The 16,557-nt window shown below is 42.2% G+C and overlaps 1 protein-coding gene across 1 annotated transcript in view; it reads right to left on the reverse strand.

Moving 5' to 3' along the window:
* PRDM10 (PR/SET domain 10) overlaps positions 1 to 15,765 on the reverse strand; it is a 37,395-nt gene extending 21,630 nt beyond the window's left edge. The window contains exons 1-10 of the mRNA XM_019470391.1: positions 15,673 to 15,765; positions 13,569 to 13,733; positions 11,876 to 11,935; positions 8,938 to 9,057; positions 7,724 to 7,931; positions 7,099 to 7,340; positions 5,844 to 6,047; positions 3,697 to 3,769; positions 2,921 to 3,038; positions 1,823 to 1,952 (exon numbers count right to left, since the gene is read on the reverse strand). Coding sequence (XP_019325936.1) covers positions 1,823 to 1,952; positions 2,921 to 3,038; positions 3,697 to 3,769; positions 5,844 to 6,047; positions 7,099 to 7,340; positions 7,724 to 7,931; positions 8,938 to 9,057; positions 11,876 to 11,935; positions 13,569 to 13,733; positions 15,673 to 15,765 — 1,413 coding nt within the window. The remainder of the gene's footprint in view (positions 1 to 1,822; positions 1,953 to 2,920; positions 3,039 to 3,696; positions 3,770 to 5,843; positions 6,048 to 7,098; positions 7,341 to 7,723; positions 7,932 to 8,937; positions 9,058 to 11,875; positions 11,936 to 13,568; positions 13,734 to 15,672) is intronic.
* Between the last annotated feature and the right edge of the window lie 792 nt (positions 15,766 to 16,557).

Raw genomic sequence — 16,557 nt, forward strand, 5'->3', positions numbered from 1 at the left:
CTGCTTTAACCAAAGATGACATAGGCTGACCCGTGAGAAATTAAGACCAAAGTGACTAGCGCAGACCAGGGAAAGCGGAGTAGTTCTGTCTCGTTGAAATCATTGTCACTTTGAAACATTATCATGTGTAGTTATGCAGCGTCTTCTCCTTTCTAACAAACTAGCTGGAGTGCTGAACTGGAGAGTGACAAACAACATCATTATACTGTGCACCGTGTGTTTTGCTATCCAGTTTCCAAGCTCTGCGTACTCTCATCTACCCAGCTGCATACATCACTTACATTTCTCACACAAAGCTGTTTTCCTCCTTTTTTGCATTAGCATAAGAGATAAGGGAGGGTGTCGGGAGCGGGAAGCACATATCAAAAATCTACATTCTTTCCATATAAATTCCAGTAACTCCTCTGGGATGGAATCCTCCCGTATTACAAGGAAAAAAAAAAAACATAGATCCTTCCTTGACATCACTTAATGCAACTCAGGAAACTTAAAAGCACAAGCTAGGAAATGGAGCACCAAAAGCATATCGGCTCAAGGCTGGTACTGTCAAAGCACAAAAGCAGGTGCGGGAGAAGAAAAACAGGGAGGTGCCAGAAGGAGCGCAGCTGTTACAAACCGTGAATGCTTACCAGATAGAGACACTTAACAGAGCAATATACCAGCCAAATGTCCAGTCCTGGTCTAGGTGGCAAGTTTCCACACTTGCTGACACTAAACTGTGCTCACAGCATCCCGAGACTCAAGTTCTCAGGCAGGTGAACTCACGCCTAGTCATTAGCGAGGCGGGCAGACCTCCAAAGGCTTGGGACATAACCACGGCCCTGCTCGACTGTAGACACACGTGAGCTAGCTCTGGGCCATGCTCCAAGCTGGCAGGATGTGAGCCACCTCCAGTCCAGATGCCATTCAGACACATTAGCATGGGACTGCGCCCAGTAAGCCCTGTCTCTCCGGAGTTAAGAGTTTGGGAACAGCATTATGCTTACTTGTCTAAATGGAGCTGGCTTGGGTCACGTCAGCTTGCAAAGGGGGTGATCTCGCAACTGTCTGCACTCAACGCAACATTTAGGGCAATTCGGCATGCTCAGAAAACGAGCGGCAGGCATTCAGAGGCAATGTATACATTCCTCCCTCTGAGTCAGCACTGAACCATGACCCAGTGAGATGCCAGAGGAAAATTACCACTCCAGATATCAGCTTTCAGCTAAGTCATAAAACAGAGCCGCCGATCCCTTGTGACACCTTTCATAAAAGGACTTGGTGGCAACTTAAGCGTGGTCAGCACCCGAGAGAATTTAGCATTTTACTTAGATAAATGCATCACATTAGGTCCCTCTAGAATACAACCCCCAAGCAAGAAAACATTTTGCAGTAAGAATGCCTACAGGAGGCCCTCTTGTTAATATTAAAACATCATAAAGAATCATAGCTCAAACCGGTTTAATTCTACCAGCAACAGTTATAAGAGCAGACTCTGACCTCACGTTCCAGAAAGGACAAATACAAACCTAAATTCCCATTACAGTTTTACTGTCTAAATTACTTTTGCCGTGCTGCTAAAGTGCCGCAATAACCTATCTCACTGCTAAGTGCTTTGGGATGAAAGTTGCTGTAGAAATGCAAGTGATTTTACAGGGTTTTTTTATAGAAGGAAAGTAGTGTGCTCCCTGGCAGAGAGTCACAGCTAGAAAAACCAAGACTTGCTTGGGTATAAATCCAAAGCACACCCTCAATTTGCACTGATGCCCTAAATTCTTTTAGTCAAGAGTTTACATCCCACGTGATTTTTTTTTTTCCTCCTCCCCATCCCCCAAAAATATACCTGCGTCCCTTCTTCACACTTTTCCCCATTTTCACTGGTTACTTCCATACGCATGAATTTGGGAGGGCGCCCTGGGCGTCTGCCTGGTCCAAACCTCCTCTTTCCTCGCCCACGACCTCGGCCTCTGGCTCTGCAGAATACATAGTGCTCCAGGTTAGAGACAAAAAAAAGATGGATTTGGAATCTCCACTGATTTTATGCATTCCTTCTCAGCATCACTATTCACCCATTCAACTCGGTAACAATGGCCTGCAGTAAATAATAAAACCTGAACAAATTCTGGCAGGAAAAAAAATAGGGTACTGGCTGGTATCTATTTATTTTGTGCTCTATGAGAAATCAAAGTCCAGAACGCATTAAAATTTATTTCACTAATCGTGGGACTGAGAGGACTACTGGCTTCTAGCAAGTCCTCTGCCATGGCAACTCTCCTACTTCCAACACCCCAGCGTACAGCGTGCTGGAAAGCATTTTCAGTGAGATGGAACAAGTGCACAAGGAAACCAATTTAAAACCTGAAGCCATAACATCCCTCCCCAAAAAGGCACTTAGCCATTGATGTCAGGCAGTAAACTGAAGGGAACAATTTTCTGTGTTGAAAAGAAAAGAAAAGAAAATGCAGCCGCTTGCTAAGTTTCAGGAAAAAGGTGGCACCAATGTCTTCTGCTCTCTGATGGATGTTTGTAGATTCAGCTTTTAATAGGTTAGGATAAACTATCTTGCCAGCCCAATGAGAAGCCAAAGCACTAGAAGTCTCGTTCTCCAAGCTCTGTATCTGCATACATCTGAGAAACATCAGTATTTCAATTTTGTGGTACTGAAATATTGCAATTTTTTAAGTTGCTGGTGAAAAACCAAAAGCAAACCAAAAAAATCTCACCAGTTTCAACGGGGTATTTATTTCCCTCAAGCTACTCCTTTCGCAAAGTCTCTTACACCAATCAGCTTCCCAGTGCCATATTCTTACCTTCCGGCGCTGAGCCGTTCTCTCTTGGGCACCCAAGGTGCTCAGTAAGATCTGTAGGGCAAATACCCTCCTTGCTGCAAGTTTGGGGAAGCACCGTAGTGATACACAGACAAAGCTAAAGCTTTCGGTACCTGCTGAAGAAGTCCAGCTTCTCATCGTGGGAGTTGAGGTGCTGCTGGAGTTGCTCTGAGCTCATGAAACGACGATTGCACTCATAACACGGCCAGTTCTTCTCCTGCTCTCTGAGAACTATGTTCAATTGGAAATGTCAATAACAGCATTTCAGTCACTACCAATTAAATGCCTCATTTTTTTTCCCCAAGCCTTTCTGTCCTCTGTGGGCCGTATTTCTCCCCTGAAGCTTAGACAGACTGCAGAATACCCAGCACTGCTCCATTTAGCTTTGCTTTTATCCCCTCTGCACTGTGGCATGACTACAGCTCATCGCAGAAGGACAAAAAGGTTGCTGGGGACAATTCACGTGGACTATATACACTGCTTGAAATTCAGGGACATTTTGAAATATACCCTTGTAAGGAAGGGCACCTACAGGATTGTCTCTCTGGCATGGATTAGGGGAGGTCAAGAGAAATTTCTCTATCTAAAGCAGTGGCACATCGGTTTATGACACAGGCTCAACATTAGACATCAAGTACAGAAACATGCCCCTTTCCAGCAGCAACCTAATGCTTCCCAGAAACTGAGGCAGAAGGTTAAATTATTGTAATATTAGCATGAGAAGACTTAGCAGAATTAAGTCCCAATAATACAATCTAGATTTGGTTTAACTTTTCATAACCTAGCAGAAATTTGGGAGCGCTATGCAGGCCATATATTTGAAACTAAGAAGTGCAACACCCAACCACCATCAGACTGCAAAAACTGAGAGCAGAAGAGCCCAAGTTACCCTTCCTTTCCTCCTCAGATATGTCATGGATCTTCTGGTTCACAAACTCTGCGTAAGAGGCAGCGTACCACACCTGCAGCAGGGATACAAGATAGCAGAACACTTTCTTAGATGAAACCAGAACTAAGGGGAATTCATTTGAAAATGTTTTTTAAGCAATACATTTACTTCACTCGCCTCAACCACTGACTCTTATTGCTCCTTTCATCCTCAATAATAAAGCCTATTGAGATCAATATGCCCCCACTGAGGAATAAAAGAGCTTTGCTCAGAAAGCATATCCATTTAATTTTAAGGTATAGCCTCCTAATATGAATGTTAATCTCACACATGGCTACCAGTAGCTCTAAAGGAAGAAAGATTAATCTCTTCAGACCCAACTGTACGATTGCAAAGGATGGATGTCAGCAGAGTACTGTTACTTGCTGTACCAGGAAGAATGGAAGAGTTTTTCACTCGGGGGATTTCCCATTTCTTTCCCACTCTCTTTACATAGACAATAGGCAGCACTGTCCACAGAGACTCATTAGAAACATTTAAAATGTTTCTAAACTTCTGAAGGATTGGAACAATACGGTCCTGCTTCCCAACACAAAGAAGTGCGAGGCTGCAGCATGCTGGACCCACTTTTGTTATACAGGGGATTTAGGAAGCCTTCAGCAGAGAGAACCACGGGAGGCAGAAAGACAAAGTTGATTAGAGCCTGAAGTCAGATGCTCACATTTAGCTGAGAATTCTTGCATCATTTCTCATTTTACCTTAGCGTTTGATTAAAAAGGTTCAATTTTAGAAGAGATTTTTTTAAAGAAGGCATGAACAGATTTTCAGCATGAAAAACCTGGGCCAGTTTAAACTTGTAGTGGGCCACAGGTGTTTTCATAGCAGTGGTGAGTAGCATTTCTAACTCCTTCAAAGACTCACTAGCAGGTGCGTGTTACTTTGCAGTAACTCACTAGCATCTCACTTAGCAGGCATCTCACTAGCTGGACAAAGAAGAAAGCCTGGAGTTCCTAGACTACTCACCTGTCATGCAATACAGAAGTTCTCAGCTTTAACTGACTGCTGATCCTCCTAGCTCCATCTTTGGACAAAATTTATATGAATGGCCCTACACGCACTTGGGGAGGAAAACCCATTACAGAGCCTAAGGTAATTAGCTTTCAATTATCAAACCAATTTTACCCCAAAAGACACTACTAACACATGAAGCAAGAAAAATGGTGCTTCTACCAGGCAGGTCTGTACAGATTTAATTAAAGTCTGATTTCAATTTGATTTAAAAACTGTTGAGAAAATGATGTTTGGCTACGCTTAAAATGTATTAGCAAGGTTTCTAGTGATTCAGCTTAAACAAATTAAGGGCTGATTTCAGAGAAACCAAAAAGAATCCTACTCTTAAAAATCAGCAAATAAGTGTGTAAGCAGGCTTTTGCCCTGGTTTAGCTAAGTGTGTTTAACACTGGTTTTTGTTAAATTGTTGAGATTCACGTGCAAGAAAAGATTTCAAGAAGGACAAACAATTTCCTGATATCAAAGTGGTTTTGGTTATCCCAGTTCCCCAAAAGATGTTGAAAACGAAGGCCATCTCAGCCAGCCACGCTGCTTTGAGCTCAAAGTAATCAATACGTTTTTAGAGGGAACAAAAAGTAACTCACAGGGAAGTCACAATATCCTTTATCATTTTCCACATGCAAAGTTTCAAAAGTTCCAGGAAAGCCAGGTAAAGTGAGAGACCATATTCACTTAAGGCACCAGAAAACAAGTCAAGGGCACACAGGACTAACTGGAAAGGGCATCCAGAACTAAAAAGAATAAGACTGCTGCAATAAAAATTAGATTGCCTCAGCAAAATATATGCAGTGTAAAGCATGACAGTGACAGACAAATCATTTACATACTCTTATTTTAAACTTCCTCATTTTATACCTGAGCCAAAGCTCACTTAAAATCCCCAAGTCGGTGGCTAACTACTTACTGACTTCAGTGACATTTGATTCAGGCCATCATGTGCTTTATCAGAGAAAAAAGCCCTAGAACTATTTACAGCAATCATTTCTGGCACTTGGAGATGCACTTATTAGGTAGCAACTCTACGATTTGATTTCATCAGTAGAAAAATGAGTCACGAAACACGAGCAATGCCATACCTTGAGTTCCTGCTTGGGCTCCACGTTTTTAATGGTTGTGTAATAAATATGGTGGCCATACTGATACGCTACCAGGTTCTGCTCCAAATGGTTTTGAGCTGGGCGCACAAACATCATCCAGTTACAAAGAGCCTCGCTAGAAAGTTCAAACCACAGGTCCTCTTGCAAATCTCTGTCTTTTCTGTCACCCTTATCAAGAGACACCTGTAGCAAAATCCAATTACATATGACTAACTGCCTGGCAGCAGGTTCAAAAGAATTTGAGTCTCTAAACCTACTGTGACCATGCAACTTTTACATTAGGAAAGCAATGAAGGCATAGCTAGTCTTCTCTCTTTGCTAACAGGGATCCAGAAACAGGCAGCACTCAGAAAAATACTTAAAAACAGGCAGAGATTTAACCAGGGAGACACGAGAGACCCTTCCATGGCTTTCAAGGGCAAGAAGCATTCATTAAAAGGGTCAGGCACAGTACTTGACGTGTGGCTATAAGTGAGGCACAAGAAACTGTAGCTTTAGTAGGCTATACGGCATCAGTTGTCAGATGTTTCTAACTGGCAGACCCACGTCTCCTTTGATTTCCTGACTCATGATGCTGCCTCAAGCTGGAAGCAGCGCTTCTTCAGCTGAACTTCTGTTGGGTTACTGAACCTGCCTGTGGTCACAACTTCCTTGTCAGACACTGACCAACAGAGACCTGCGCTCCTATGACTGTGGACCTAATCTCCAGCAAATAAAGGACCAATTCATATAATGAAACCAGTAAATAAATGGATAAAAGTCAGTCAAATCCCTTATACCTCACGCCAACGACTTGGCATCAGGAAGGGGAGAAAAATCTCTCCTCTCCCCTACGTCTTGTGGGGGAGAGGAGGGAAAGGGGAAGAAAAATATTTTTAACTTAAGTCACAGCATGACACAAAGCGATGGCTGCAAAACATCCTCAGATGGGGCTGCTATTTTTATGTCCAGATGCTGCTTCAGCCCACGTGAGAGTGATTCACAGCATTCCACGTTATGTGTCTTACATATCATAACACCATAATGCCAGAATATTCACCACGATTATTGTGTCTCCCTGAATTACAGAGTAGATTTCAAGCCAAAGCAATCCAGGTATTTCTGAGTTACATTCCGACACGGAACAACAGAACATCTCTAGCGAAGTAACTGATCGAGGCAGAGCGACAAGTTCATGAAAATCAAAGCTTAGGCACAAATTGACCCCCCTTCTCTCGCGCGCACACCCCCTTACCTTCAAATGGATATAGCAGTCTTTGAGTTCAGTTTGTCTAACCAGGGGTCCTTCCACAGGTCCAAACTGCGTGCGTTTTGGGATACGCCTTTTGGAGAACACACCTCCCAAAAACCTGTCTATATAGAGCACCAAGGGAAGGCTGGCTCTCGCCCTGGTCAGCACAGGCCGGTTTGGGATGGGATGCAAAGGTCCGTGTTTTGGACACACAGAGGGATGTGCATTATTACACTCTTCACACCCTACAACACAAAGTCAGAGAGGACGTGACTGTCAGGCAGACACTCACGCACCAGCTCAGAAGAGACAGCCTTATCTCTCTCCAAACATCTTTGGCTCAGCTGTGGGAACATTTATTCCAATAGTCTGTCTATGTTTTAAAACATTAGAGAGGGCAGCCTCCTGCAAAGTGAAGAACAGAGCAGCTCAGAGACTCCACCTGAGACAGAACCTTGTCTTTTCAGTAAGGCAGCCCAATATGAGTCTACATTTCTGGGTATAAAGGGGTTTACTTATTATTGCTAAAATCTGAATGGTTTTCAGCTCCATTTACTAGAGGGCTGATGGAGGGGAAAGAAAAAAGGGGAGGGTGGCTAACACACTACATACTACTTCATATGCTTACACAAATCATTGGGATCAAAGGGTCGAGGTGGATCTGGATCCCATTCATCCATGTCAGTGTCTTCCCCATCTTCTTCCTCATCTTCATCCTCATCATCTTCCTCTTTTGTTTCCATCCTTCCCATTTGATTCTGCAGAGGTGCTAAAGGGTCAGAACCATCCACTGCCTCCATAGGAGGTAACACCTGGTTATGCACCGGTAATGATGCCTGAGGAGAAAATTCACAACAAACAATCAAAACTGATTCACGAAGAAAAACGCTTCTACCGAGACGAGCAATGAAGGTTCTTGCTAGTCTACCCTTTCTGCTTCCTTTGGTAATGGAAAGAAGGACAAGGGAAAGTGAAGCAGCGTGATAAATGATTGCTGAGGGACGTTTCACATCGCTGCTGCTGACAGCCTTGCTCAGGACAGCTCTGTGTCACTACCTAGCTCTACCTTGCAAAGGACTGACTTCTCGGGAGAAGAAACTGAAATCAGAAGTTCTGGACCCTCACAGAAGGTCTGAAACAGAGTCCAGGCTCTGTGGAAATTTAGAGCCTAAAGCTGTATTTTAACTTCTTCTGTACAAGTGAGAGAATCCTGCACTTTGGCACATGATCTTTTCTCTCCTATCGTGCAATCGAATAAAAACAATCCCCAGAGCACACGTGTAGAGATCAATAAGGGATGAGACAACACGGGGACTAGATATAAGCTATGGGACATGGAGGACAGTTGAGGGCATTGTATTCTCTCACTAATTTTAAAGTTTATCCCTACAAAAAAAAAGAAGCAAAAATTAATTGAAGTGCACTGCACAGACTATTCCATCACCCACGCCAGTTTCTCAGGTAGAGAACAAGAAATACTACGCACAGTAAAGCTGTCTTAAAAGACTGGCAAAGAGACCCAGTGGATGTTGGTCCTATGTGACAGTCAGCATTACACCTTCTGTTAACTTTGCTTTTCAAAGCCGAGAAGACTATTTTAAGGTGGCTGCTCAAGACAGAACAATCTGTAGAACAGGTTTCTCTGTATATTAAATACATGATCTCTCCCTAAAAAAACCCCACACATTCCATGGTGAGACTATGAAAGACAGTACAAATCTGTGCTACAGCTTTCTCGCATCTCCTCCCATATCACTCGGACATGTTTCACCACCTGAGACAATGGAGCAATGAAATCAGTGTACTCGTACATTTAAAAGAAAAGGGTGCCTGGCAACTTACTCTATCTGCTTGTGGACCCTGCTCCAGAGCCATTTGCTGGGGGGATTCGGCAACGTTGCCGAGCACGGACAGGTTGGTGGGATTCATGCTCTGAGCAGCAGCAGGCAAGAGCACAGTTACCTAAAATTATAGGCACTCATTTTAGCACTGCGTCATTTCCATCAGTCACTTACATACGGGCAGTGCCCTCCATGCAAAGCTCCCTGGAGTCCTACGCTAGGTCAAAAACCGCAGCATTTTAATGATTTTTGTTTCCCCCCCCCAGTAGGGATGACAGACTTGGACAAAACCTGCAGATCCAGGGACAAAGGGAAAGGCTTCAAAACTCAGTCTAGATTTTGCAGCTTTTGAATTTCTTATCTCCCACTTTTGGCTTTCAATTAAGGTCCGATCCAGCCAGGGTTCAAACTGCACTAAAAACAGATGTGAGGAGCTCTAGCTCTTGGTAAAACCAGTGATTTGGGGTCTTTTTCTCTTCTACCTCCAAATTTACTTTTTTTTTTTAAAGGGAAAAGGTAAAGAAGGAAAACGAAGCATCTCCTTTTTGCCTATCTCTTTTTCTCAAGCCAACCAAGATCTGTCATAAAAATAAGATGGTGTATTGACCTTGTTGGAAGATCAAGCACTCAAATGAAAGAGTTCCAACAATTATTTTTTCTTTACGTTATTTGGTCACACTATACATTTTTGGTTGTTTTCATACTAGGTTTTTTGTGTAGTAACATGAAAATTAATGCAAATTACCATGCCGCTCCCATCCATTCAGCAATAAAACAAAGCGGAATTAAGATCCTAGGAATCACCTTTCCTGTCTTTTGTTTCCTGCTTACCTATACAGGAATTTGCACCGTTATCCCGCATGATTTTTCATCCTTCTCTACAGTTGACATCATGTGGCTTCTAGTTTGTGCCTCTGACTGTTAAACAGCTTTTACGCTGAAATTAAATCCCCTGCACCTCTACGGAGTGTTTAATAAATATCAGATAAAACTGAGAACAGCGAATTGTGCCAACAGTGAAGGAGCAGACAAGAAAATCCGTAACACAGGCAGATAGACAGCCTTAAAACTTCAAATCTAGTTGTTTTGTTTGAAGAGGTATTAAGAGTAATTTATGAAACTGCTTAAAAACTACAGCAAAGAGACTTCAGGGAACCGTGTGACAGTGAGGAGGAAACCGCCAAGACGACAGCTGAACCAATCTGTCTGGTATTGACATTTCTGATGCCAAGTGGCAACAGAAAAGGCATCGTTATTCTATGGCACACCTCCAGGTCTGCCAGCAATGAGAGGTTCACACAAGCTTGTGTCTATGTGTACCTCATATTAGCATTTCCTACTACTAATCACACTTCAAACATATCCTTACTTTCACTTCCATGTCAGACACTGCAAGGAATAGGGGCATTATTTTTAAAAAACTTTCAATTTCTTTTTAAGATGACGTTTCTTCTGAAAGACAAGAGGAGCTTCAATATTATTTTAACATTTGTTGTCAGTTCAGGGATGTTCCACATGAAATGCTGATGTAAAAACATCTGCAAAGGCAGGAGCTGCCATAATGAGGGACTAACCATTCAACAAGCAAATGAACATCTCTGCTGGGACTGCTGTCAGACAGCGTGGGAAGGGAGGACGGGCTGAGGACTCACAGACAAGCGGCTCATGCCCTTGATACTCAACATGGGATAGTAACAGCACACCACCTCCGCTGTCACGAGTGTCATTTGCACCGCACGTATAAATAATCTCTACTTTTAATTAGATCATATATTTATTTGTTAAATGAGCTTTAAGACAAATAGGATTCTTTGGCTTCTTAATGCAAGGAAACCGATGTGGTAAAAAATTCCAGAATGACACTCCCAATACCTCCAGAGAACTGGAAAGAAAACAGGTAACACCTTTACTGTGTCATTCATATAATTTCATGCCTGTGCCTCAACAGTTTAGAAGGTCTCCTTTTAGCAAGAAGAAAGCTTATTTTTGATGCACATTCAACCCTTCACTCTGCCCCAAGACTGTCAACAAATACGAATTTTAATGATGGCGTTAGTAACGATTCAGATCTCACATGTCAATTCACACATGCCATTAAAGACTCACCAAGCAGTAATGATTTTAAGTCTCTATGACAAGCAGAGAATTTTAACTGGAGATCTAGATCCGAAAGCACCTATACCTGATTACCACAATGCAATCACCAGAGATACCAGCAAAAGTTAAGAATAAAACCTTCACATCCATGACAGATGAAAAAAGAAAGATCATCAAAACTTTATAACCACAGGCTCCAATTTTGTTCTGTTCCTCGCCCACTTCACACTGGCAAGCACATCAGACCTGGGATGCCCTGGTAAGGTAAGGGAGCCAGCAGTTGAACTTCTTCAGGTTTTACAATTAATTTCCTGTGAAGTTTCTGGTAAATCTAGAATTTGATCCAAGATTTTTATCCCTTGAGAGCCTTTTATGGATTTAAAGGCATTTGGATCAGAATCTGTACGAGGACCCAGTCTTTCCAGAATGACGTTAAAATCAAGTCAGCCACATCAGCTTGCTGACTTAAAGGGACACTGTTAACAGATTTTTCATTATATCTGGGGCAGTAAATTAGTATTTTTGTTGAACATGAATTAAAAAAAAAAAAAACAAACTCAAACTCTCTTAACTTTTTATTGTCATTCATGCACAAACTACCCCAAACTCAAACTCTCAACTTTTTATTGTCATTCATGCACAAACTAGACAAGATAATAGTGGCTTGTTATCACAAGCTTTTTGCCTCTGATCACTGGGATGACAGTACATGACTGAAGGCTGCCATTTGACAGATTCAGAGATAGCTTTATTACGCTCTAGCACCACAACAACGTCCCTTTACCTTCAGTAACAGTCTCCTTACAGTTTCAGGCCCAAGGAAAATAACATCTCTTTCTTACCTGCTGGGTGGTGGCATCCTGTTGGACGTAAGCCACTTGGGATGGATCTGTAAACAGAGTCTAGACAAAGTGAAAAAGGCTTATCAAACCGGCCTTGGGGTTGTTTACTCCCAACTCACACAAAAATTACCCTGCCACCAAGAAATGACCCACATTTGATCCTTTGCTAACTTCTAATGCGCCTATTACCACAGCAGACTAATTCAACTTACCCATGTGAACCTACACACATAGAGATTAAACTCCATAAAAAGATAATATCGTATTTATGTGGCACTTTTCAGCTATATACTTAAAGCGCTTCACAGGATTAATTTTTTTAAAAATACAGAAATCACATCGTCAATTGCTGTTTTGATAAATTCTACAGAATGAAATTCAATAGCTGTATGAAAGCTAAGTGATACTTGAGGGCAGGACAGAAGATGACCATTAACTTTATCTTTCTGCAAATTCACAAGAGAGTTCCTCAAAAGAAAGCATGTAGATATCAGGCATACCCTACATGTGAATTTAATATGGCCACGATGTTGGTTTTTTAATTTCATAGAGACACGCCAACTGCAATATTCTCACGGTAGCTTGCAAGAACAGCCCTGATGAGAGGGCTTCCCCCTAGGAAAAGCAAGACTCAGATGAAAACTAAGTATTGACTGAGGTCAGCCTTGCTTACTTTGCCAAAACTTGAAATAACCTGAGCTGGTAGCAGTCTGGCTCCAACAAAACAAAGCATGGCATAATACAAATTCCATTAGCGCTTTGATAATTTCATCTCAGCTGCAGGATAGTGTCTTAACACTACACGTCTTTTGACAAAATGATAGTAATCAGATTCCCAATTCATTACTTGGTCAGTAACTTCCTGGGAGGTAGCCTCGCAAAACACCTTATCTTCTCAGAACATCCCACCAGGTAGGAATTGTTTTTGTGTGACAGCTAAGAACTGCACAAGAGAGAGACCACGCCGCACGAGGCTATGCCAGTCTTGCTGCAGGTGTCGAGTACGTGCACTTTGTAGCATTGCTAATCTGTCCTGGCAGCAAAGACAATATAAAACATTCTTGACAACGCGTGCCTGTTCCTCTTTTTTTTTTTCTGTCCACACAGAGGTACAGATGCATACCATATTAACCCCATATAAACACATGCTGCCAGAGAATAAAAGCTATTTGATATAATTATGAAGAAGAAAAAGAACCTAGGTCTATAAAATCAACAACTTCTCTGAAGAAAGACTACAAAATTAGACTGAATACACTGAGATCCTCTGCAAAAAGACTTGACTGTTATTGTAACTATCAATTATGAGAACCGTACTATGCAAAACAAGGACTCTTCCAGAAGACACATAGATGCCTCTTGGCATTTTAGCAAATACAACAGAGGCAGGATTTCTGGAGAGATTATCCATGTTTTGGAAAACACCTTTGATCTAATTATAATCTCGTCCACCTTCAGTGAAATAACCAGCATTTCATAATCCATAGCCTCGACATCCTTTGATTACCACATTCGCACATCAGACAAATGAACAGCATGAAGTCCCTGTTCAGCAATGGGCAGATAAAAGCGTTAAGAGCAACTGCCTGCTATTTTCCAGTCATATCACTTGGCTGGTAACTGGCTTTAATCTCAAACAAGATTGTTTTCTTTTCTAGGTGCCAGAATGGGGTGGGCTCAGAACCACACATGCCTGCGTAGCTTCCACGGGATGGATGTAAACGAGCGTGTGCTCCGAGGTGTCCACGGAGGTGTAGGAGGTGCCATCCGCCGCGTAGACGACCTGCTGCGAGGGACGGTCCTGCTCATCACTGTACACGATCTGTGCCACTGTCCCCCCCTCAGGCACAAAGTGCACCTGGAAGAAAAAAAACAGATCCCGTACTGAAACCGAAACATATGTCTATGGGAAACAACACGAGACACACAGGTTGCAAGGTGCCTTGGAAAGCAGAGAGTACCTCGTGTCCCAACCTGAAACCGAACATATGTCTATGGGAAACAACACGAGACACACAGGTTGCAAGGTGCCTTGGAAAGCAGAGAGTACCTCGTGTCCCAACTTCCTAGCCAATTGTTTTCAATACAATAAAAAACTCACTGTATAATACACATTTAAAATCTCAGTGAATCATGCTAGCAACATAGAAATCTGGACATAAACTACCACCAGTTTCTGGTTTTACTCTGCATTTTAACTCAAGACCTAACTGGTACAAAGGGCACCTTCCCATACTTAGCTCTTGTACGATGCTTTGAAAATTCATGAAAGAAAGAAAGTTCAGATTTGAACTGGTGTATCTATGGGATTTATTGGTATATTGTTTCCCTTTATTCTCATATTCCTTTCTGGATTTATGATAATTACTTCATTCAGCTAGTTCTGTAGTTGGAGGTAATTTTTTCTGTTTGATGAACGGCTAACGGAACCTATTAACTTTGATACTCCTTCAAGTAATAGTATTGCACCTATCATGAGGAAGCAATAGTGTATGTTAGATTGCTTCTCTGTAGTATGTACATACAGCACTAGTAGAAAATCCAACTACTTAAACAGAGAAACATATAACTTAAAACATTAAGCAGTGATTCCAAGGACGACTGGAACAAGTTATGTCTAGGGCAGCAGTTTAAATCCAAACAAGTTGATTTTGACAGAACATAATGATGATAAATGATGATCAGTGGCCTACCTTAAAGAAGCTAGGATACTTAATTCCAGTGGCAATGGGAACATGTTTATCTTTTGACACCCTTTAGATGCTGAAAACCATTTTCAGCGCATGGGTAAAATAGAACAGTTAGCAGGAAACCTAGTTTCAGTATCCACACTCATAGTCACATGAAGTGTTTTCACATAAAAATATGTGGGGAAAAAACCTGTGGCATCATTTTATTTACTTTGTTTCACCTTCTAGCTTTTGTTTTAGAAGACACCTGGTACTCCCCGCAGATGCTAAGTGCTGATTCTGTACAATAAATCCTCATGCAAACACTACGGTAAGGATGCATGCAGTGTTTCACATTTGGAGAGCACTCTGCAAATACTAATTAAGCCTTATAACTGCCACGTGCAAACACAGTATGGTTATTCCATTGTAGAGATAACAGAACACAGGCCACTGAAAAGTGCCTTTCCTTGCAAATTTCAAAGCTGGAAATTACCAGGAGAGTCAGAATTTCTCAGCTCGTGGGTCAAATGACATGCAGCACCCTCTTCATAACATATTCAAAAGAAGAAATCAATTTACAGTCTTCTAGAAAGTCTCAGCTGCACTGCCTCAGAGACAGAGGGACTAGCTGCATACATCAGAATCTGACTGTATTAGTCACTAACAATTAACATTTCTCCCTTCCCCACTACCCAGATGTCTGACTGGAAAAAATTATTCATATTACTTTCCCCAAGGTCCACCCACAGTTCCAACTGATTCGACTGATGCCATCAAAATGGGCTGCCACAGACCACAGATTTTGTTAATACTCATTAATCTGAATACCCTTTCACTTTCCCACGTGGTTATACGTATATTTGGACACCAAAACTTCTACAGCCACCGGCTGGTTTTGTTTAGCTCGTTTCAGATGTCTGTGTATTCGCTGCCGCAGTTTGCCCAGCTCACTTTCTGAAGCTTTAATCTGAAGTCACCACAGATGTGTCTGTATTTCTCCTCAAATGAAAGCTGAGTTTCCAGACTGTAAGAAACAGTCAAATGGGAACACCTGCTTGCTAAGCCACCGCACCGAGCCCAATTCAGTCTGAGCAGAAACCGAGAGCTCTGGAAGGCACTAGTCACCTGAGCAGTATTCTGTTCCTGCTCAGCAGAGTCAGCCCACACCTGAGGACTTTCCTCTTTTGAGTCCATCTCCTCCCTGCCGTGGTGCTCCATGAGCAGAGAGATCTACTGGGGGAACGTCTGGCTGAATAGATTCATCTGTTCACTGTGTTTCTACTTCCAGAAGACAAGGTGATCTTCAGTAACATGGCTATAAAAAAAAAAAAGAGAAGAGATGGAGATATTAAAACAAGGGTGACACACGGAACAGAGGCATGAGGTATTATCATCAGCTACTGCACTACAGGAACACGCTGCCAGAGTAAAGCAGCACATGTTTGTAAAGCCAAGCCTTTCTCATTTACCATGCTCAAGTTCTGCTGTATAATACTTTCCGTGTCCTATTAAGGAGGAAACAAGTCAACCATTGCTAAAATTGCACTGAAGGATTATCCTGAATTCCTCCTGCGCTTCTTTCCTTGGCCACAGGCGGTCCATAAAATATTCTTCACATTGTCCTGGCACCTACAGGCCCAGAAATCAATAAACGATGCAGAAAATTGACCTTAAGCTTCCAACAAGAAAACACTACCTTCAGAGATGCATCACCAGTTTCTTGGTTCGTCTGAAAGAGGTTTTGTTCGAGAACCGACTGGCTTTACATCCACAGGCAGCTTTCACCTTGTACAAAACTGCAGTCCCAGTTGGTATTCAGGCAGTGTTACAACAGACAACTTTTAGAAAAAGAACAATGAAACTTAAACTCTAATTCATGCGAGCCCGAAGATCCTGACAAATTGCTTCCAAGCTAGGTTTTATTCACCTCTCGCAATTTTACTGGGGCCTCTCAATCTGCCATTGGGAATCTCAGAAGTGTAATTTACAGCTCTGCTGATTGGTTTAGTC

This window comes from Aptenodytes forsteri, unplaced genomic scaffold (genome assembly GCF_000699145.1).
Source record: "Aptenodytes forsteri isolate BGI_AS27 unplaced genomic scaffold, ASM69914v1 Scaffold126, whole genome shotgun sequence".
In the NCBI taxonomy this organism is placed as follows: domain Eukaryota; kingdom Metazoa; phylum Chordata; class Aves; order Sphenisciformes; family Spheniscidae; genus Aptenodytes; species Aptenodytes forsteri.